The sequence below is a fragment of the Oxyura jamaicensis genome, chromosome 6 (assembly GCF_011077185.1).
Source record: "Oxyura jamaicensis isolate SHBP4307 breed ruddy duck chromosome 6, BPBGC_Ojam_1.0, whole genome shotgun sequence".
NCBI classification, from domain to species: domain Eukaryota; kingdom Metazoa; phylum Chordata; class Aves; order Anseriformes; family Anatidae; genus Oxyura; species Oxyura jamaicensis.
This window is the reverse complement of record NC_048898.1, coordinates 19,163,701-19,187,737: the sequence shown is the minus strand read 5'-3', so window position 1 is coordinate 19,187,737 and position 24,037 is coordinate 19,163,701. Positions and strand designations below refer to the sequence as shown.

Genomic DNA, 24,037 nt, shown 5'->3' with positions numbered 1-24,037 from the left:
ATGGTAACGGATGGCTCTGATGGTAACGGACAGCTCTCATGGTAACAAAAATCACCACACGTTTCTCCTTAGGCTCACTCAGGAGTCCTTTGAACTCTAACGAGGACCGTCTGTCTGCTGTGCGTTGAAAAAAAAGGAAAAGCAACTGAAAGTCATAACTACCAAACTCAGAGGTTTGGTCTTCATTTGAATAAAGGAATGCCACGTAAGTACAAGCAATTCTGTAAAAAAAAAAAAAAAAAAAAAAAAAAAAAAAAAAAAAAAACAGTCCACACAGATCTTGTATCAGCGGCTTTGATGAGGTTGCCTTAAATCCCATCGTTCTTTAAACAGAGGCTGTGTCATCAGCAAAAGATGTGTGTTTGATCTGAGTTTGGATGCAGGCCATTTTGCAAGAGTTGCTCTGTTTTAACAGCACAAAATGATGTAACTTTGAATTTTAAATCATTTTCTAAACAAAAGCAAAACGCTCCTGTAGACTCTTCGAGTCTAATTTTTAAAAAGTATCCTGGTTTCTGTTGTGAACAAAAGAGTGGGTTGAAACTACTGAACTCAGCTAATTCCAAACTACCTTTTTTCATATCAGGAGGGGACTGAGAACAGCTGTCAAAGAAAGGGAAAAAAATCATTCTAGGGCAAACCGGAAAGTTCTTCTCTTCCACTTGCTGGGAAGGAAAGCTGAAGATCTCAGAATATTTTGCAAGGTACGTTCTTAAAAATGTTGGGCTATTTTCATCAGAAGTTTTTTTCTTGCTAAGGTGGGGAGCATAGCAAAAGATATGCTACAAGCAACATTTTGGTTTTGTTTGAACACTAGATTTCTGAAGCTATTTTTATTAAACTGCACATGCTGCATAACTTAACCTAGTATCTCAAAGAGATACATCAACATGCTAAAAGAGCAAACTAAAATACAATTTAATATGTGCTCCTAACCTCACACAAACTGTGATAAAGAAAACATTAGATCAGCATAACCAACCCAGCCTGTTTTGGCGTGAAAGATGATGAAACGCCATCTATGTAAATAAACTTTATGGCCTTCTACCAATATAGTCTCCTTAAGTGGTTTGTGCAAGGACAGCCAGTTACAACAAATACCTGCTGCCAAACCTATTAACTCATTACCTTCTGAAATTTGATTATGTTCTTTCCAAATTCTCTGTAACTTGTGGAGCATAGCTGTCACTCCACAAAGGGGTAAGTTTTTTATAAATGACTTTTTAGAACTCTTCCCATCATCCTTGGAAACATATGTTCCTTGTATTTGGGACAGGGTTCAAAAGTTGTGGATAGTGTACTCATCTGAGTAATGAGAAGATGCCTTGTGAGACAGCTTGTCTCAGTTGGCTTTTACATAGCTGTCAGAAGTAATTAGAGACACAGTCAGCACCGCTGGGACTTGGCCCAGCACCCTTCAGCACATCCAAGCATCAGCCAAGCCAGGACTGGCTCCAGTATCTTTGTAGTTAACTCACCTTCCCGAGGGAATTAACAAAGTACTTCAGTATCCCGTCACTGTCCTGGGTCCACTGTTCTTCCCCTGCATTTGGCTCACGGAGACAGACTTGCTTTCCAGTCTGGTTGGTGGGAAAGTCCTTCTGTGGGGGGTTAGTTTGGAGCTCATTGGCACAGAAAGCTCCTGGTTATTGCCACAGGTGTCTTAGCAGAAAATGGTGCGATGCTTGTGCTATCTTCTTGGTAGTTGCTGCACGAGCCCCCTTTCACCCCATCCTTCAGGGCAGTGCTTGTCATTTATCTTGTCATTTGCACAGTTGTGGAAGCATATCACACTTCCCTTAATTTGAACTGAGATAGAAGTACCCTCACTGTCCCATCCCAATCATTTGCCTTCAGGTGACGTCATTTCTAATGTGTATGCAGCTAATTTTATGAACTCATCACTTTGCAGGCTGTTCATTTGCTTTTTATTTGTCTTTAGTGCCGTAGGTATGTTTTCCTTCACCATATCTTCTAAGCAATGAGCTACATCCTCAGGCTTTCAGTTCCCAGTTTGTTCCATACCATTTTGCTATGACCAACTCTATTCTTTACTCTGCTTCCTGCTCATTCCTTATAACATCTCCATTTGGTTTTCTTTGGAAGGTGGTCTGCTGGTGCCTGAAACCTCGAGACTAGCTTTAAAGGCACAAACTTAAGAGATGGCTTGGATTCTTCAATGCGATTTTGTGCTTCAGTGTATGCCTGCCCGAGCTTTCCCTTCATCCCTGGAGCACAGGAGTGGTCACTTGAAAACCAGCAAGCATTCAGTGCCTGTCCAATGCAGGCTTACTGGCACAACATTTCTTCCCTCAGTCAGCCCCGACAGACTGCCAGACAGTGCAGGTGACAGCACCAGGGCTGGGCTGGGTAGCCAGGGCCTCTTCCCTTTCCCCCAGTTCCTCAGTGGCTGCTCCCTTGGGGTGCCCAGTGGCTCAGCATGCTGCCCTGGGGGTGAATTGGCCCCAGCCCAATTGGCCGGTGGCTGGGGGCACGGCGAAGTTAAGACAGCTTGTCTGGATGCCACATGGTGTTCACGCTGCGCTCAGCTGCAGCCTGGCCACCTGGTCCCATGCCTGTGTTTTGTGCGCTGCATGTGATCGACACGCCAGTTTTAAGTCTTTGAAGTTCTATTTAAAAAATCGTGTGTGATAAAGCTAGTATTACTTGTTGAGCAGCAATGTATTGCCTTACGTAGGAGATTTGCAGTGTATTTGCTGAGATTATTTTGTTCAGCTGTGTAATTTAAGACTTAGTTAATCTTTTTTAACTAAAGTGTTTTTAAGAGTGCAGTTGAGACAAAGAAGCTCTCACTAATTCTTCCTGCTTCTCCCTCTACCCTCTCATTGCTCCTTCTGACCTTCTTTATTTCACAATACTCTGTTGAGCTGAAGAGATCATTTAAGCTGTAATCAACCATTTAATCTTGTAACTGAAAACATTTCCAAATTATTTATATTACTGTACTACAGGAAAAAAAAAAAAAAACAGTCACTACTTTGAAGGTCTGATCTAGCATTTTGAAATGGTTACCAATTGTATGAGGGTACTTAGGTTCTTAGATCATTTTAATTTGAACAGCCCTTTAATGAGCACATGTAACAAAGTGCCTTGTTCTGTACTGGCTTGTGTTGTTCTGCCTTTCCTAGGGTCTTTCTGTAATTGGCAAAAAATACCCCAAGACCACTACGGTGGCTAAGTATTTGTTGCTTTAGTGCTGAAAGGAGCTGAAGCATTTGGACATCAGTCAGCTGATCAGGCCAAACAACACAATACCATATTAGTCAGTATAATAGCAAAAGTGGCCTTTGTTGGAGAAAATGGGAAAATATGTTTTCACGTTGACACAAGTATTTGTCCCGTTAATGTATCAGTTGTTTTGTCTGACTTACTCATAGTCATGTAGCAAATGGTGTAGTTGGTTATCAGGTGTTTACCATGTCTGTTGTGAATATTAAAACAATTGTTTAAAATACACAGTCAAAGTATTTTGTAAAAGTGTAGTTATACAAGAAAAAAGGACTAGTCTTAAATGAAGTGCTTATTGTTATTAAAAACAAATCTGCATAGATGGCTTTTCCATACAAGTGGTTGATAAGTATAACTTCAGGGGCATTTGTGAAGTGTCCTGGAGCATTAACTCCAACCCAGCCAGTTTCAGGACGCTGTCTCGTTTTGTGTTAAGATGCACTGCATCGTGTAAGCTGGGTACTTCTGGGTTACTGGTAATCATGTAATTGGGGATGTAGGCAGAGAATCCACAAGCAGGAATATTGATAGTATTGACTAGACATAAAATACTCTTCCCTCCTAATCAACATGATGCTGATGTCTCAGGAGATACCATAAGAAGTGGTTTTGCAGTCGGAATAAGAAATTCAATATCTGCTCAGTGGCAAAACTCACACCAACTTCTCTGTCTTCACACAGATAGGATCTTAGACCTTTAACTGCCACTAGACAAGGTTATTGCCTTCTTTCTCGTTTAAAAATTGTTGGATAGCACTGTTGATATAGAAGGACAGACACAGTCTAGGCATGCTGGCTGCTTCATAAAATGTTTTCTGTACATGTTGCTTATATTTCATGAGCATGTATTTGAAGTGTGTATCCAAATTTTGTTTGGTTCCCTGAAATGCCTTTGTATTTTTTTTTCTAAGCCTAGGCCTAAGTTCTGCAAATATTTGCATAGTATCTTTCTAACTCCAGGTCTGGGACTAGGCCTGTTGCTGCATTTTGCTATACAAGATATTAATTATTTTCTTTGTAGATTGCTTGTTGACTTGTAGCCTCCAAGTGAAGGACAGGGGATGAATTCCAGATGTAATTAGTAAAATTTTATTTCTCTTGATGTGTTGCCGATTCTTTTTCAGTCATCCATAGAGCTGTTTAAATATTAATATAGGTAATTTAATGTTAAAATCTGAGGACTGACTTTCCTAAAATATATGTTTGTATTTGTTTGTTTGTTTGTTTTTAAATAGGGGTTTCAGAAGTTTTATTTCAGTTCTAGGCTTCTTATGGAATTTATTCATGTTGCAAGAAGCTCAAGCTTTAATCCTTAGGATGACTATTTTGAGAATACTCCTTCATCTTTTGTAGCGTTACATACATTTTAGACTATACATGGTGGTCTGATGGTTCCAGAGCCCTCAGAACAGCCCCAGAAAATTTTACCAAAAGAAGTCATTCTGTTGACAATCACATTCTCACCCTTTGTTCTGTCATTTTACCAGAAACTTAGTAAGAAATACATTGGAGCATGAGGTCAATACAAACCCAGAATAATGCAATGCAGAAGTAGTGAAACTGGCTGAATGCCAATATATTTCTTAAGATACATACATATTTATTAGTTTCATGCAGAAGCTGCAAGACTGGATGCTGCAGTGTCTCAAAAATAGAAGGTGTCTCAAAAAGATGGGGTTCAGGGGCAAGAAGATTACTGCTTATGTAAGATGGGCTAAATCCAAGGAGCAGGATATGTTACAGTGCAGCCACTACAGTATTTCAGTGTAGTATTACTCATCGTTCTGGCACTTATACCCAGGACATAGCTGCATTTATTCTTGGCAGCACCGCTGTCTGTCTTGACCTCAGAAGCTAGTGCTGTTCTCTGGCGTTACGTACTGTTCCTCTGAATGTCATCACGGTTTTGAGCACTCTGGGCTTCTCCCTGAACCCATGTGAAGATGTGGATGGAGTGGGATAGTCACGCCACTGACCTTCAGACGTTGGATTTGGGCTTCCTGGAAAGAGTGGAGAAAAGTGCTCAGAATTGTTTCAAGCATAGGTTAAATTCTTGTTCTGGAAGTGCTGTTATGCTGCTTGGTACAGCTAAACAACGTGACCACAACCTGAATTGCCCAGGAGGGACCTTGCTTCTTTACTAGCCTCTTAGTTTAGATATAAATGTTAAACATGTAGTATTAGGTGACACAGTTGTCCTACAACATGATAAAAAGCAAGGAAGGCACATTTAGAAAACAAATCTCATAACCAGTGACTTATCTCTAAAGTACTTGAAAGTAATGGCTCTTTGACAATAGAAAATGACCCCGGGCATTTCCTGTTTCTGTGTGAGGTCATCTTTTTTTTTTCTTTCACTCTTCTAAAGCTTGTATTTTAGTAGTATATCAGGATGCACAGTGCCTATCCTGTAGGAAAGAGAAAAGGCAGGGGTTTCTAATACACGTCAAACGTGTCTTGCATGGAGTTGTACTCCTGAGGGCCTAGGTTTGTGCCATGCAGTGCTGTAGAGAAACACAGCCATCTTTCCTGAAAGTGGACGGGCAGGTTAAAGGTGATAAATAGGCATGGAGTCTCAGTTGCTTCTCAGAAGGAAGGTTAATGAACAGGTAATTGTTTAAACACATTCTTACACCATTATTTTCAGCCAGACTGACAAGCAGATCTGCATGGTCAAACAAGTGCTGGTGCAGCAGAAGAGCAGGCAGAAATGCTGGTGAGACAGAAGGGCAGGGCTGCTTCTCTTCTGTTAGGCCCTCAGAGATTGGCTACGTTGCTTGTCAAGTTGCATCTTTGGCAGTTCTTTAACCAGAAGTCAAATATGTTGGCTGGAGTGCAGCCTGATATGCTTGCCTTTGGGCATATCCGGACTTGTGCAGGTAGAGAATTTCCAAGTGTAGTTCAACATAGAGTTCTTCATTAGATGTTGTTCTGCCTCACGTTGTCACAACATGTTCCAGCCAAGGATAAATGAAGTTTTGAAACAGGCCAGGCTTCCTTACTCAGAGTTTGCATGCAGCCAGTCTGAGGAAACTGAAAGGTTTCCGCCAAAATGATGAGTTTTACCAAGCTGTGGCTGATCTGACTCTCAGAAGGTAAACCCAATTTTGCAAAAACAGAGCTGTAAATAGCCAGATTCCATTGTCAGTAAAACCCTTCTGTGTTTCTCAGTTTCCCCTGTGCTGTTTCAAAAGACTAAAGGATTTGCCTGCAGTTCCGATCAGGTGCTTTTGTATAAAGTTGCCATGTACTCTCATGCTACCATGAGAATACCATACCATATACCTGGGTGCAATGAAGAATACAAAAAACCTCACTTCTTCATGCACGTTTGAAAATAAACACATTTATAAAGCATCACAAGATCTTTCTGGATGAATGGCATTACATAAAGATACTTATTCCAACAGTTAACCTAAATATTCTGTATAAACCAGCATTCTGGCATTGTGAAAAGAACCAAAGCATGCAACAATTTATGGGTAAGGAGGAAGCATGTGATGTTAAGGGTAATATTAATATAAAGTTAGAGAATGACTCATTTCTAACTGTGTGACTCATGCTCTCAGTAAATAAATTACCCAAGACAAATGACTCAGAAATAGATGCTGTAGTATTATTATTGTTTTAATCAGATGGCTATTGCTGTTGCAAATAAACATGAGGCTTGATTTCAGATATAACAAATATAGCTGTACCCTACAAATCACGTCATAGTTCTGCTTGAGAATGTGCTGCACATCCCAAAATTGCTTATCTGATGTTTTGCTTGCAGTTTTAGGTGGATGGTATAGCTAGCAACTGGATGTCTAAAGCAGCCTTTGACACGGCCACTAAGAATCTCAGCAGTGGACTTGGACAAGAAAAATCCGATGTGGTAGGTATTGCTTTGCATCTGGGACCTGTAAACAGTGGTTTATTAAAGCCTTATCACAGGAACATTCCTTCGAATAAACTTCTCACACCAAAGTTCTTAACAAATTGTTTGATGAATATAATGGAGAACATTGATATGGGTAAGATGGGAGGATCCATCCCATCTTTGCTTGGGGTCAACACAGTAACTTAGTAAAATTCCCTTTATGGAGACACGTGGTGTTGTATCAGTAAGAACCTAAATGCCTTGGGGGAGTTGTACTTGGTATGGTTGGTTTTGGTATAGCTTATTCTAAGACAATTTAGGAGAGAGTGGAATGGAGTCCTAACCTCGATAATGATAAGCTTTATGTCTGAGCAAATAACTCCATGTTCTTTTTTCCCGAGCATACTGTTTGGTAATTTGGAATAACAGTGCTTTCCAGGTTGTAGACTTCTGTAAGGCTAAACATAGTGGGTATTACTGACTGCATGTGTTCTTGTTAGGCCATCATCATTTGGAATATTAACTAGGATCTATTCTTAGAAAACCATTTTTAAAATTTTAATAAGCTTGCTTATTATTCGTTAGTTTAGCCTGCAGATAGCAACAGAATTTATAGTGGTATTCTGTTAATTTCACAATTCTGAACACACGGTGATACTGGCCAAAATAGGGAGGTCACTACCAACTGTGCTCTGTCACAAAATGGGTGGAGATGGCAGCACAGCTTGGCACTGCTATGCCTCTTCCAAAGTATGGCCTTAGTTATTCAGCCCAGATCCACTTTGCTTGAGCTCCCATGCTGTAGGTACTGTTCTGGATGTTTCTAGAGAGTGCTGCTTACATGTCTTCTCTGCATCAAAGAAGAGGAAGAGAGCACAAGGAGGAATTACTAAAGCATAAATGAAAGACAAGGAGTATGCAACTTCACAAAAGTTCCCCAACAAATGCTTCCTTAAAAAGCAGCTGTGCAAGGCTGCTGGTCACAACTCCCTCTCTGTTCCTCCTCCCCCTGCCCCTTCTGTTGTGTTTGTTTTTCCCCTTTGGCTACAGCTTATATGAGGTATCACAATGCCAGTATCATAATGCCAGTCTGATTTGACGAAACCACAGCTAACGCTGATGCATGCTTATGATGGGAAGAGAACACAGACCGAAGACTTGGGAACACTGGCCTCTTAGTAGGCAGTACTGCGACAGGAAAATGTTGTAAGAGCAGTGCCTTGACTAGTAGTTTCTATTCCTTTGCTTTTGTTCAGTTGTAAATGGAGTAGACAACAGATCGAATAACTATTGACGTAGAGAATAACACAAATTATGTCAAACAAGGACTTCAAACAGTGTGTTTGGAGGTCAGTAACCTGTGTGCCTAGAACTTTGATCGCAGTGGTAACAGCCATAACTTAGGTGGATGTACATGCAAAGATAAATAAGTGGCTTTTCACTGAATATTACAAGCAGAACAAGATGTTGGTGGGGTGAAAATGTGTGTTTCCAATACTCTCAAGGAGCTTCAACAAAGGAAGCTAATACTGATGAGTTGTTGAAACTGCAAGCAAGGTTGGGTTTTTTGTTTGTTGTTTTTTAAGAAACAAACAAAACAAACAAACAACAACAACAAAAAAACTGAAATGGATCCTGGTTTCAATAAGTAGCTTGAAGGAGGAGTCTTTCCAGGGCTCTGCCATATCAAATGGAAGACAGCATGTTCTGTCTGATGAAATGTAAGTTTGACTGCTAATCAGCCAATCCAAAACATTGCTAGATTAATAGACAAACTATCGTGGATACAATTTCTGCTAGATTAATAGACAGTTTGCTGGGAGTACAATTTCTGGGTAACTGAAGCTGTTTGTTAAATCTGTGATCAGCTTGAGATAAATAGGAATTCCTTTTCAGAAAATTAAGATGTTTATTTCTGATGTTTTTCCAACAGAGTTGGAGTCTTTCAGAGTTTCATTTCAGTGCTGACCTTGTCTGGGCAAATGCAGTACAAATCTGAGAATGCTTGTGGAATCCTACAGCTATGTTTTCCACTTGAGGGGGCCTGGGTATTTTCATTTCCATTTTGGGGTCAATCTGGACCCAATACTGGTTCTAGTTTAGAGGCGAGAACTGTCCTTTCTCTGCTCGCTCACTACTTTCTGTTTATAATTGTTGCTTTTCTCTCTTGGAATGAGAGGTGAGAAGAACAGTTTTTCACAGTTTGTGAAGTGCTTGAAGATCTCTGGGTACAGAGCGCTACGTAAGCACTGAGCATGTAAATTCAGAACTGTTATGCCATTTTCCTTTTTCCTTACACCAGTCTGTGCTCTGACTCGAATCAATCTGCTTGTAATCAAATTTAAACTTTCTTGGTGACTAGGTGTGGAAGATTGTTTTTAACCACAGACTTTCTAATTCACTGAAACTAGAACTCCTGCCTGATTTCTCTCTGCAGGAAAGAGATCCCAGTAAACATTTAGTAAGCATTTTCACTGATTAGATAGTCTTTCCTAATCCTATGAAAAACAGTCATGGTGTGTCAGCTCAGTGCTGTTTGCATTTGCATCAAAATGTGGGAATTAAAATGAATTGGTTTATCTATAAACCAATCTATAAACCATTCTATAAACATTGCTTAGTTTATGTGCTCTGAGAGAATCTAAGGTATGAAAACTGGCATAATAAGGAAGTCATAAATCAGCCTGGATTAGGGTTTTAGGTCAGGTATCTCAGTTTCACAATATATTAGACTTGTTGTGTGCCTGTGAATGGAAACAAGATCATACTGTGTTACTTGCGGGGATTCTCTTATTTGCAGTTGTCGATCACTGATGCCTCATGATTACTGTAGCAGTACTTTTGTCATACCTTCATGTGGCGGGGTAGCTGTACCTTCCTTCCTCGCTTGCGTGCTAGCTCTCTTTCTCCACTCTCCCCCCTTCTAAGGGGTGATGGAATGAAGATAAGGGTCATGGCTCTTTTGATTTTTTGATGATTTTAGAGCAGCTAGGCAAAAAGTATTGGAGACCGACATCCTAGCCCCATCATCTCTGCTTTGAGTGGATATACAGAAGTTTTGGAAACAAAAAAAATATCCTTCTCTCCTGTTGTGTGTGAGATACAAAATGCTTTTGTTTTCTCTTCCCATCTGTGAAATGCCTGGCACCAAAACCAGCTCTGTAGCTTCCTTATCTGACTTCCTTGTCAATATTGAGGATAAATACAACATATTTGGTTAGCGGTGTTCATGAGATTAAGAAGTCTAAATGTGCATCATCAGGATGTTATGTGTGAGTGTCAAAAGAATGCTTTGGTCCCCAGATGTCCAGTCACATCTTACAAGATATTAGATACTTGGTGTACATCTTTCTGACCCGTTCAGATTAATCATTGATTCAAAGAACTTATTTTGATGACCCGGATTATTTCTGTGAGTCTTCAAGTCCCATTAGACCATGTGGATGATAAGTTATGTTTTATTACAAGGAAATAAATATTTTGGTGACATTAAGGTTCCTGCAGTGAAATGCAAATCCCCTATACAGGGGAAACCCTGCAAGTTACTTTATATATTTTTCTTTTCACAATGTATCTAAGGAGAAGACAAGTCTGTAATTATAGATTTTTTTGTTTGTGTACTTAGTTTGTACTGACCATGTGAAAACCTGAAATCTCTAAATAGGCTTCTTGAGCAAAACCAAATGCATTGCATACAACAGACCATTCACTGTAATATTTACTCTAAAAGATCACCGATCCTAGAAATATCAGAGGATGTAACTATGGCAAACTTACCCAATGTTAGCACAATGTTTGGTTGTTTCTCTTCTTTGTTACTAGGTAGCTGGAGCTTTTAGGAACAAATTTGTCATTTATAGCACAGCCCCGTCCTACACAAGACTCGCTAGTTCTTTGCAAACATGGACTTTAAAAAATATTTTAAAAAAGATTAGCTTTTGAGTTTCAGTGTTTGTCGTTTTAGTTTAATCTCACAAGGACATATATAAAGTGTTTTCTCAGCATCCAAACCATAGGTAAACCTTTGGTTTATTTATCTGATGTTTGGATGTCACCCTGTGCTTAAATGCTCGTTATGTTCAGACAGACATCTCCCTGCTCCTGAAGGTGGTTGAGGAGGAATGCCAAAGGTGTGGTGTTTCTCTTCTGCAGTCTGTGAGGGAAACTGTGTCCTTTATGTCCTCAGAGAACTAATCCAGTTCTCTCTGGACTGAAGGCGTGTCTGGCCAGAACAGTTCAGAGAGAAATGTTTTTTTTTCTTCTCCTGCGTACCCGCATAGGTCTGGTCCCCTGTTTTAACTTGATCCTTAATCTTTAATATCCATGGGAATTTCATGTCAGCATTTAAGCACTGGGAATACAGAACAATGCAAATGGAAAATCTCAGTGCAGCTGAATTTTGACAGGAGAACCAGTTAATTTTCATATCTGGTAGTGCTGGATGAGCAGGAGTTTTTTGTAATTGTCAGTTGTAATTGTCAACTGTTCTGTTGTTGTATTTCAAAGTGCTTGTTTTGAAACTGTCACTTCTTTACCGATGGCATTTTGATGGATGGATGATATAAAAACACTGGGTTGAAAGAAACACCAGAAATATATTCAGCCAAGCAAAACCAGTATGTGTATTTACAAGAGGATAATTGTGGGGTTGCAGTCATGGAGCAAAGGCCATTGTTTTCTCTACTGAATGCTCCGCCACTTGTTGCAATCATTTTTTACGATGATGAACGCTATTTCTCAATCAGTGGGTTGTGAAGTTGCATGTTTTCCAATTAAATTTTGTGTATTTAAAGATAAGTGTAAAGATAAGTGTGCTGAGCTAAGTACTTAGGAAGCAGAGAGAGAGTGGGTTAATGAATGGGGCCAAAAGAGAGTGTATTTGCAACAAGATTTTCAGCTTTTTACATATGTAATAGTTTGAACCCATTACCTGGTTTCAGCTTTTTTTTCTTTTTTCTTTTTTTTCTTTTTTTTTAACAAACTGCAAAATAGGAACTATGGCATGGAAAAAGATGATTCACCTCCAACACCTACTTCATCGTCATTGACTTGCACTCCTAAGCAATAATCAAGGACTCTATTTTAAATGTTTACTGTTTTGGGGAGTTTTATTTGAAATGTCTGGACTAAGGCACAGAAGGTTTTTGTTTTGTATAAAAGATGGACGCCAACAGCTCTGCTGGAGAGTAAACACCTGTAAATTAACTTGTAATTGCCTGCTTGGGCACAAACAGAGATATTGGCAGGGAAAGCTTTAGCAAAGAAGGGTTGTTACTCTTCTGTGACTGCTGCATGCTTTTTTCAGTTCGGTTGAAAGAGGGCAACCACAAACTCTAACCTCATCTCCGATCTTCCTGAGAATAGCTGTGGAAACCACTCAGCCAGCAAAAAGTCTGAATGGACAGACTGGTGAGGCTGGACTATGCCTGTGTACTCTCCTAACTGTTATTCCCATGTCTTAGCTAGTGCTGTTGGATATACAGGTCATGTCCTAGAAAAACTTCCCAGGCAGCACTCATCCTGCCTTGCCTGCACACTCAGCTTGGGCACTTGGGCTTAGAGGTCTATCAGTGCGCAATTTGTCATCAGTGAAGTGAAAGAACATTTCTCCTGATGGCTTTTCAGGCCACCCATGCTAGGTTCCTGCTTAGAGTGCTTCTCTCTGTCTTTCTCCCTTCAGCCAAGCAATGGGGAGATGAGCTTTGGCTGTGCAGAGGAACAGAGCAGCTCTTCGCAAAATCAACAGTTTCTAAGTGTCACAGAAGGCATAATTGAAAAGGGCCAAGAGTTGGGTGGGGAGGGAATGAATGGGTGGTTTCCGTGTAATCTTTCTTGGCTTCAATCTAGCAAAGATTTAGGCATCTGACTAGATTTATGCCCTTTGTTTCCCTGTAACTTGCAATTTCCCCTCTCAGATGTGTTAATGTTTGGGAAAGCAGAGTTCTCGTGTTGGGCAGCCTTTGCCATGCTGGGCTTAGCTTTCCTGTGATCACATCTGATAATACGAGAGCCCTTCGGGTCCCTTTTTAAAAACTGACGTTGCAGTTTTTGAGCTCTTTTGTACCACTTACTTTATGCAACCACCATTTGCCATCACATAGTTTTGCTTAACTGTTGGTCTTTTGACCCCACAATTTAAAGCAGGGAAAAAAGAGCATTAAAACATACTTTAACCATGTATGTCTACCAAAAACTCTGCATACACATGCAACAACAAAAAGTAATCCTTCCCCAGGTTCTGAAGAAATTGGAAAACAAATCTGAAAGAAATATTGGACTCCTAGACGTGACACTTTCCTTCAGATATGTGTGATATGTGAATATAGCTAAAACAAATCAACAGTGTCTGATTTTTAAAGCAATGTTCCTAATATTTTTCACGTTAATTAAGCTGTACTGTATTTATTTTCTAAGAGGAAAAATTGAATAAGAACTGGTATAAACTAGTACGACATTCCTGTAGTATAGAAACAGGATAAAAATAGAAGTAACCTGAATGGAAATATGAGCAGGAATGGCAGAGTGCCAGCAATCCCTAGGACATAAATCTGCAGGCAGCTAAACCAGAAGTCTGTTTCCTTACACTCTTCATATTGCATAATATGGTTTGTATAATTCGAGAAGGATGTTGCTCCTTATTAAAGATGTCGCTCCTTATTACCACTTCTCTCCAGAATATGACCAAAGCTTTGTAGCTGACCGGCTTTGAATTAGAATAACAACACCAGTGCTCTGTAGCAGTTCTGGGGGGTTCTTGGGTACTGGGTTTACACGTGGCCTGCACCTGTTTGGTGCTTGCTTCAGCTTTGCCTCAAACCAGGGATGTGTGAGCCCTACAGAATGAGCAAGGAATTCCTGAAAATTTCAGGCAGAGTTGCCTGCCTGATGATAAGACACTTGAGTATGAGTGTTTGTTGTTTTTTGCTGGTGTGTTGGTTCTTTTTTTGTTCCCCCCAATGCCATTGGGCTTGAAACTGTAGGGCTTGGAGTACAGTGCTTTTGCTCCTGTGGTAAAGTATCTTAACCACAAGGTGCTTGCTAGTTTGATGGAACTGACTCACAGAGTTAGAATGTTACAGCCTGGTTCCAAGTGTTTATGAACAAGTAAGTAGAGGTGGTACAATGCTGGGCATCTGGCGTGCAGGCAGGAATGGAATAATGAATGAAAACTTTGCCATCCAAGTAATATGCAGTGAGTCAGTGTTAGCAGACTAGTCACACTATAGCAATGCTATGTACACCTGAGGGCATGAGATTCCTTCATTTTAAACCCTTACAGGTGATCACATGATGCATTAAACATCCTCTAATTTTATCCCTTTTGTCTTAATTTACATCGCAGAAGAGGTAAAGAATTCTGAAACTAAAATTGAGAGGGTATGTAAAACCTTTTCAAAAGCTTTTCAAAATTAAGCAAAGTAAACAAAAACAAAATGGTATTTTGAAGTGCATAGATCAGTTCATGTGATATTCATCAGTACAAGAGCTTGAAATTGTTTTGGTAAAGCAGCACATTAGTTTGAAATGTAATCTTTTCATAGTAATGCAAAAAATTTGGCAAGTGTTGGTACCTGACAGAGGGCTTACAAGATCAGGGAAACTTGTGCACTTTGAATGGAATCTGTCCTTGTATGAAAAACTTGTTGATTGATTTGGACCACTGTAACATTTCTGCATGTTTGTATTTTCTCCAATATTATTTGCAGGTGACACTTCCTCTTGTTGTATTGCTTCTGAAGTTGTGACTGATGTGGATCATATCCTAATAGAATATTGTCCTTACCTCCTTCCTCTATTCAGCACAATCCATTCCACTTCTACCGTGGACATAATTGTGCAGTGTCTACAGCAAAGCATTAGGGAAATATTAGGAATATAAGATTGGAAAGAATCTCAGAAAGATATCTAGGCCAGGCCTTCAGTGCATCTAATGCTTCTCTGGCTTCATTCTAGGAAATACCTGCCTCAAGTCTAAATCATAATTCCTGGGCTGCAGCTTACATTCATGAATTCTTTCTTGTTTCTCTGCAGCCACAATGTATTTCCTTTGCTGTTACCCATTCCAGGTTTGAATATCCCTTCAAATCTTCCCTTTCCTAGACTAAAACTCAGTGTTGTCATTTTATCCTTTGTTAGTTGTTCTGGAAGTTCAGTGCCTAAGGTTGGATGCAGTACTTGAACCAGGTACTACATTCCATTGCAGAGTCAGCAGAAGGGCTGCTTCTCCTACCACAAGGAAACCTAAGCGTGCAATTAAATGTGGTTTTGCTTTGGTGGAGTAAGGTAAAAAGTTGCCACCCTTCAGCCGAGTTGTGGTAAGTGCCCACGCGTCTACTCCCAGTTAGGCTGCAGTTGCAGAGAAAAACAGGTTTGGAGGAACGATCTCCTGCTTGGCATCAGGCTGGCTGTATGTGCGGTCAGTTCCTGGGTCACGGATGGAGAAGGCAACAGCCATTTCTGGGGACAAGAGAAAGAAGCAGCAAGGACTCCTTGTGCCCCGAGTGGTCCCAAATATCACTTATAAACCCTACCCAGCCAGCTGCCTACTGCAAACACAGCTATGCAGGTCCCTGAATGCCAGCCCAGGGAGCAGCGGTCTTGGGTTTAGTTACATTTCATTCCGCAAGGTGGGGGGGAGTTCTCGGTGACTTCCACAGTTCTGGAAGCCCTACAGCTCCTAGCAGTAAATGTACACACCGCCTCCATTCAGGGCAGCTGCCTCGGGGCTGGCGATGGCGGCAGTTGCCGGTTATCACGAGAACAATCCTCAGTCTCCAGAAACTGGATTTAGGAGGAAAAATGCTCGTGCTGTTTGTTCTCAGACACACTTTTCACTTCCCCAGCTTCACGCACGGCTCGTTCTCAGTGCCGTGCATATCATCCAGCCCGGGCGGGCAGCGGAGAGCACTTCTCGTTCCCTCTCAGGAAGCCGCTTTTCAGCGCAGCATCCCTGTCAGGAGGCGGTCGGCACGGCTGCGTGCCCGGGGGGCACCGTGCACAGCGCTAATTCCGCTGCCGGGCACCCCACAGACGACCTTCCCTTCAGGGCACGGCTCCCCCGCGGCCAGGCGGGGCGGGGGCCAGGCGGAGCCCCGGGCCCGGACTCCTCCAAGGTCGCCGCCGCCGGCTCCGTGCCGGGAGCGCGCCTCCCCCCCCCCACCCTCGTTCCCGGGGGCCCCCGGGGGCCGGGGGGGGGGGGGCGCGGCGGGCCCGGCCCCTCCGCAGCGCGCTGCGGCCACCACGCCTGCGCCGTCCGCCGGGCTGGGGTGGGGGGGGGAGCGGGCGCCGCATCCCCGGGCGGCGTGAGCGGAGGCTCCGGCGCGCCCAGCCGGGGCCGAGCCGGCAGACAAAGGGGCCGAGGCGGCCGCCATGGGGGAGCAGCTCCGCGCCCAGCCCGCCGCCGCCTCCTCCTCCTGCTCGCGGCTCGGCGGGCTGCTGCACGCCGCCCGCCCCCCGCCCGGCCAGCCGCTCGCCAACGGCGGCTGCGGGGAGGCGCCGCACCCGCTGCTGCTCCGCACGGAGCCTCCGCCGCCCAACCACGGCTCGCCGGCCAAGAAATGCAGGCTGCGCCGCAGGAGGGACTCGGGCAGGCGGCACCGGCCACGTAAGTGCCCAGCGCGGGGGGCCCGGCTCGGCAGCGCCCGGCCGCCACCGTCCTCCTTCCCCCCCCCCCTCCGCGGCCGGCACGGGCGGAGCGAGGCCCCCGCTGCTCGCCCAATGCGGCGGCGCCGGCCCGGCACGGCCCCGCCCTGCGCCAATGGGGCGGCGGCGGGCGGGGAGCGGCGGCCTCGCACAAACGCGGGCGGCGGCCCCGGCTGTGCCCGCAAGCCCGGCTCCGTGTCGCGTCCCGTCCGCTCGGGCGGCTCCCGGGGGTCCTGCCGGCCGCGCCGCCTCCCCGCCGCGCCCATGAAGCTGATCGTGCACAAGCAGCGCTGTGAGTAGCGAGGGGAGAGGCGGGGCCCCTCGGGATGCTGGGGGCGGCGGGGCTGCCCGGGGCTCGCGCTGCCCGGGGTCCTGCCGCTGTCCCGGGCATCTCCGCGGTGTGCTTGCTTGTACCGGCTCGGTACCCATCAGCGTCCTTCGTTTACCGGGTTGTAGCTAACTTGTGCACAGGCACACACTGCCTGATTCCCGGTTAAACTCCACAAGCAGGCAGCTGCGAATGCAGCTTGGTGTGTGCCCCTCCAGTAAAGCCAGCAAACGTTGGCTTTCTCGTAGGAGTTCAGCGCGTTCTGGAGGGTAATCGGGGTAGCTAGGATCGCAGCTACCCGCTGCCAAAGCCTAAAGATGTTTCTGCTCAGTAGGAAGTGGTGTGCATTCAGCTAGCCTCGTTTTTTCTCACTCTGAAATGAATGCTTGCAGACTTCTCTTAGCAGATGAAATAGTCAGGAACAGCCTTGAAGAGCTGCAGCTTTCCTTCTGCTTCTTTAACGCTTCTGTTGAGCTCTGCCTACCTGTTTCCCTCCAAATGTTCTCCGTGTCGATGACTGTTGCGGTGCTTGTGGTACCTGTGGCTATTTAAAGCAGCCAGCAGGTTTCACGTACTGGTGACCCCATCGATCTCTGCTGCCAACCAGCTCTGTGGAGTCTTTGTCCAGCTCCAAAATTTCCTTCGAGAACAAAACCAACAGAACTTGGACTAACTTCAGCCTTCATCTGGTGGAACTAAGAAGAGTCAGCACTTGCATATCAAACTCTTCATAATGCTTAAAACTATTCTGAAGCAAAGAATAAGGCTTCTAGGGGGTTGTGTAATCATGAGTAAGACAGAAACAACGAATTTCAATTCCCTCCCAACTTGAGGGGGAAAATGCTCATCAGCATAAAGAGCCCAGGTGACAATGGCAGTGTTGCCCAAGATGTGCAGCAGCTGAGCCTTCGGTTCTGGGGTTTCCTTAGAGGGCTGTAATGAAAACAGCAGCCAAGGGAAGAAGTGCTTTTTAAAACTCTTGTGGGCAATTTTTGTCTTTTATTTAAAATGCATAAATTGTTGCTGATCTCATCCATTTATTCTTGTCCAGAAAGCATATAAATTAACTTGCAGTTTAGTATTAGTCTTCCAGGAAAGCATGATAACACATTATCCCAGGCTTAAAAAGTTGATTAAATCTGACTCGTGTTCTGGTGCTGCATTGCTTTCCACTGCATCCATCTCCAGAGAATACTACACAGTCCTGTTTTTCTTGTTTTTATGTTTAATCCTGCTCTTTACAGATCTTTGTTCTGTGCTTAGGGACACATTGCAAAATGCGGTGCAGTTGCCACATGGTGTGTAAGACTTGAATATTGATCGTGGGATTTGCTTTGCGTGGTGGTGAAGCTAATTGTCGTTTCCCAATATTCCAAAAATGAAACCCTCTGTTGCAATTCTTTCTTCAAATCCTCACAAATTACATGTTTTCTTGAACGATTTTTCTTCCTGCCAAAGTGCAGCAGACTTCTGTGTTCCCAAGGCCTTCTCCCCCCTGAGGAGGGAGGGTTCCCCTTGAAACCCGTGTTCTTTGCTGATCTCAGTGGTGAGAGAGGATCTGAGAACCGACTTACCTTCTGCTGAAGAGCTAGTCTTGGCTTTGTTTCTTTCTTGGTGAACCAGGTGAGTTGTTGGGGATGTCAGGCTTCTGTCAGTTTTCTGGTTCAAATCACTGAGGCAGGCCCTCTGTGGGGCTGAGGTTTGTTACCTGTCTGTATTGCAGCACAGCGCAATGAATACAGCCAAATACCTGTTACAATGCCTTGTGCTCTGTAATGCTCCAGGTGATAATAAAATAGTTAAATGTCATGAATTCTGCCAATTTCGAAAGCCTGCTGAAGTCACCATGTCCAGTGTAAATGTGATCTTTGAACAGAAGAAAGAAGAACAGTTAAGTGCCTTCATCGATCCAATCCCTGCGAAAGAGCACCGTAGCCAAGTAAGATCCAAGATTTCCACATGGCAGTTACCTGGACGGGTACTTGACGGCATTGTTCTACGTCAGGCATAGGGAAGAAGCCAGCTGGACATCTTCATTGGACTGCTTTTCTGAAATTAAGATAAAGCTTTGGGGTCTCTATTTAAGCAGTATCTTAGATCTCTCCACATCTCAGTTGGTAATAGGCAGAGGTCAAATAATGCATGCTTGGAGGCAGCAGGGCTACTTACACCCCATGTGCCTTACAACTGCCCTGGTCAAACACTTACTAAGTTTCAGCTTCACAGTAAATAATGCTTTTGGCCAGTGTTTACATTGTTAGGTCTGTGGGTCATGGATGCACCTAGTTATGCAGCACTACGTAATCCAGGTATTTCAATGTGAAAACCCTTTTTTTCCGATTGTGGTGATGTTAAATGTGGAATACCATGACTTAGAGAATGCATTTTAATGGAGAGCACAGGAGTGAAATGGTTTGGGTCTTAACTCTGCTGTTTGACACGGTGAGCAAGTGTTACTGGCTACAGATATTTTGTCCAGGGAATTGGAATATCCCACCGTATTTTAATCTCGAGAATTATTTATGAGGCACGCTGCTTTTCAGGTCTCCAGCCAATTTTCGTGTAGGCAGATGTAAGGGCTGCTTGAGGAATGGGGCTGGCCGTATCCAGCTGAACCAGTGGGCGTGTTGTGGTGAGTGAGCATCCCGCGGGTTCCAGCCGCATACCAGCCCTACCGCGAGGTATGCTCTGTCAACAGGAGAGGAAACTTAGATCCTCTCGCTGCCGTCGGGCTGGGCGCTGTCGGATGCAAGAAGGAAAATCTCGTCAGGTGATCATCACTTGCAGCTTTCTGGGTTTGGCTTTTGGCTGGTTGTTTTCTTCTGGAGCTATCCATGAGGTAGTGACCGGTCTCACGCTGCTGTCTTCAGAAATAGGTTTGTGGTAACAGGTACCCACGTGTGGATAGGTGGTCACACCTGTCTGACAGACAGTTCTGCTTTGGGGTTGAAGATTTTCCTTCATCTTTGTGATGAGGAGGCAGACGTTCAACAAGAGCTTGCTGCTGAAAATGAGCTGCAAAGCTGCACTTACTGCGTGTGTGACTTATTTAGCTCTAGCTGTGTAAGGTTTGAAGAAACTTCCATTACTAAGCACTTACAATTCATCTGTTAAGCTACATATTCTATTTTTGTTCAAAGGAAAACAAATGCTTCCATTTTAAAACATATGTTTGGATTGCTCAGAATAACTGTGCAAAATAGGAAGGAATGATTGAAATATATATGTAAACTATTACTGCTTTATAAATGGAAAGCAGCTTTCAGAAGCTGTGAGGAGAATATCCTATCTTATGCGTGACCTTCGTTTTGTGTTTTCCCCCCCTCTATTTTTAGTTTTGGCTTTCTCTCCCCAGTTCCAGTCCCAATTAAAGCAGGAAGTTCTTAGCTCATCAATGCATCAAGCTATGGAAATAAGATGTAAACGAAATCATAGGATTTCATCACATGCATCCAGGAAGAAGACAAGACAACACGTAGCAGATGCCAAGGTCTTTTATCTGAGATTAATGGTGAAGGTATCAAAGAGGTTTGATATCACCGTTCAAGTTAGTGATAAAATATTGAGATACTGTACCTGCGCTTGGGGGAAAGAATCAATTCAGACAAGTGCAGGGAAAGGGAATTCCTCCTTAATGAAAGGAGGCTGAATGAGACCGACCAGGTTTGTGTAATTAAGGCTGCAAAGGTGTTACTGCCAGTCGTAGGGAGATGATCATCACAAGTACCTTTGCATGATGATTGCTTAAATGGATGAAAGGGATTGCCCTCTGTTATCCCCTTTAATTGGGGGGCAAAGTTGCTGAGTGGTTTGGGAGTTCTCCTTTACATCTCCTGAGTTGTGGAGGAGGAGCAGGTTAGTCTGATACTCTTCTCCCTGACCCTGTCTTAAATTCTGTGTTAACAGTAGGACTTTTAAAAATCAAACGTGTTCAATTTTAAATGCAATGTGCCCTATAGGAAAAGCTTTGTAGGGTCATACTGTTCATAGCTTGTGGAGAAACTAGGTGAAGTGTATCATGGAATTTCTCATGAGTGAACCTTTCCCCCAGATAGCACAGCTGCTGGTGTGCATCAGATTACCTCATTATGCAATGCTGTGGATACCTTCTGTTTGCATTGTCACATGCTTCTGCGACTAACTTTTGGAGTAATGGAAATTTTTCTCTCTAGCTACCAAACCAGTAAGCTGGTGCAGTTTATTAACATACAGAGAACACATCTTCACAAGAAGATAAGTGGAGCTTTTGATTTATGCAAGGCTTTTAAGACAGCATGATTCATGCTGACGCTTTCTGTATCACTTGTGTCGGACCTAGGCCTAGATCTCAGTGTTACCCGTTTTTATGACTTACTGCAGTGCACTGGTACATTAGGGTCGTTGTATTTTCTCTACAATAACAGATTTCATTGAGCTGAAAGGTATATTGTGTACCGTCTTTGATAAGAGAGAAATCAGCTCACAAGTCTTATCAGAGTTTTAGCTAAGGAGAAGTGCACTTACGCTGTAGAGGCATTTCAGCAACATGTCCAGATAACTTATTTTTCATAGTAAATCACATGATTTTGAGCTATCTTGAACTATTGACAAGGATGTGGATCTAACTGATGTTACTTCTTGCATTTTTGGCTTTTAACTACCCAAGAAATTGAACTTCTATGCATCGTTTTATGTTATAAAATCCTAGTGTTAAATAACATTCTCCCCTTATCTCCTCTCAGGTCTGTGGAGACAGATGCCTTTCTTCATACCCTCTGGTTGCAGCAATGATGGCCCTTGTAATTTTGGTGGCCTCTGAATGGTTTTACTGTCTGCATTCAGGAGGCAGGAGAAGCCAGAACCGCCCCGCAGCTTGCCTGCATGCTCCTGTTGATACTGTGTTAGTTGAGTCAGGAAAGCTAAAGCGTACAGGTGCCCACTAGGGTGGGATGTCTAAAGATGCTGGAAAGACCTGATGGTGCTTGAGTGTTGTGTTTTGTTCCAGGGTATCTTGATAGTTACAGGACGTACAACAAGTAAATTGTTAAAATAGTCACTGGAATGCAGAAGTTTTTACTGTGATTCCAGTAACATGGAGGTTATGCAAATTTTAGCAGGACTCATCAGAAACTTTGATACTTGGTTTATGTCCTAGATGACCAAAATACGTCTCCTTTATTGCAAGCGATTTGCAGCAGATCACCGGTGTTAGCAGCTGTGAAGGAAACTAAGCTGTTCTCCTGCATAGCTGAAATATCAGTAGCTGTGGTCTGATCTTGTGCTTTTTATTTACTTGTGCTAAGGAAAACTGCTGCTGTTGTAGGAGCAAAGTTCTTTTTGTTCTGCAGCTCACTGTTTGGCTCACAGTAAAAGGAAAGAGCCTTAGATACATGGACAGAATGAACTGGAAAAAGAGTTGGTGTTTCCACTTGCTTTTTAAATGAGCATTGCATACCTATCCCAAGAAATACACAGACTTGAAATAACTTGGTGGTGGTGGTGGTTTTTTTGTTTCTGTTTTGTTTTACAGTATTTCTTGTTTGTTAATGATTTAATTATGACTTCTCAAAGTTAAATGACTGCCAGGACGTTTACATCTTATAACTCGGAGCTATTAGCACTTTTATTCCTGGCTTTATATTTAATAAGGGAAAGGAATACTTCTCCCCCCTCAAAAACTAAATCTGCACTATAACTTTACAGCAACTGCCGGTGCAGGTAGATTATAGCAGAGTTTGTCTGTAATGTTAGAATATTGGCGTTCCATGTGTTCTTAGGAATAGGCTGGGTCTGTATGGCACAGTCCAACTATGCTGCTTTTAATATTAAACTTCCTGCTTGCATGGTTAAGATATGTTCTAGGTGGAGGAGACTTACTGTTCCAGTGCAACAAGTAATTAAAGATCTCAGTAGCTTAAGCAAAGATTTGTGCAGATCACTACTGGGACTGACATCCTGAGTTCCACTGCGTTGCAGTGTGGACCCAGCTACTTTTGCTTAAGTATTTCTCTTCCACTTCCAGAAGTGATTGAATTACAGGTTAGTGCATGGTAAAATATTTTGCCCTTTCAAAATTAAGCCTATTTTTAAAACACTTGTTTCAATTTTTTCTCATATCAGTGAGCCGTTGTGCATCAATCTCTATAGGACATATCTTCCCAAACCTCAAATTAGTTTTAATTTCCATGTCTTGGTGTTTTGCAGCTTGTAGGGAATGGAAAATGAAATTAACCAGACTTTACCATAGGTAACAGTAGGTGCTCTTATGGAAAGTGAGTGGTAAGGAAGCAACTTTATGGGAGTTAATTGCATTATGCCTACCCTGTCTTTATGGAAAGCAGGGTGAAATTGATTTGATTATTTGGTATACATTAATGGAGTAAAGAAGCCATTTTAAGCATCTGACAGTTAAAGTTTTTTTTTCTTTTTTTTTTTTTTTCTACTGGTATTAACAATTATTAAACCTAACCTTTTGAATTATTCAGTCAGGCAAGAATGAGGCATAGGCTGAGACCCTTGTGGTGAGAAGTAAGATGCTAAGCTCCTTTCAGCCTGAAACTTAGTAACTTCATAGTGCTCTGTGATCACCCAGGGAAGAACAGTGTGATCAGTACCTGATGTGCTTATTAAAATCTCTTTTCTGAAGTTGTTTATAGCTAGGTTCACCAGCAGAAAAAAGTGGTGCACATAGTATCGGTGGTTTGGAACTTGTATCAGCACTAAGTTGGGATGCCCTAGTTGGTAGCATTGTGTTTCTGTCAAGGCTGCTTGCTTCTCCCTAAAATCAGAGGTGATTGTGTGACTGCTTTTTTTGAAATCCATCTTGCATGTTAGCAACGTACTTGAGTACGTTTAATTTCAATTTGTCTAAGAAATGCTACTAGAAGCTGCCTTCTGCAATATGTATGTATAACTTTTGTGTTCTTACTTCTCAGTGCTTCATAAAGTTACCTGGCTTACTATTGAAAATACATGTG

General features: G+C 42.8%; 1 protein-coding gene across 3 annotated transcripts in view; it reads left to right on the top strand.

Annotated features, from left to right (window-relative positions):
* Positions 1–586: 586 nt before the first annotated feature.
* PANK1 (pantothenate kinase 1) overlaps positions 587–24,037 on the top strand; it is a 42,805-nt gene continuing 19,354 nt past the window's right edge. The window contains exons 1-2 of one of the 3 annotated variants that reach the window (XM_035330714.1): positions 587–704; positions 7,025–7,126. Coding sequence is in view for 2 of the 3 variants with exons in the window: in XM_035330712.1 (XP_035186603.1) it covers positions 16,481–16,715 (235 nt within the window). In the remaining variant the exon portion in view is untranslated. Of the gene's footprint in view, positions 705–7,024; positions 7,127–16,325; positions 16,716–16,869; positions 17,046–24,037 lie in introns of those variants that run through there. The other 2 variants (XM_035330712.1, XM_035330713.1) reach the window with 2 other exon arrangements.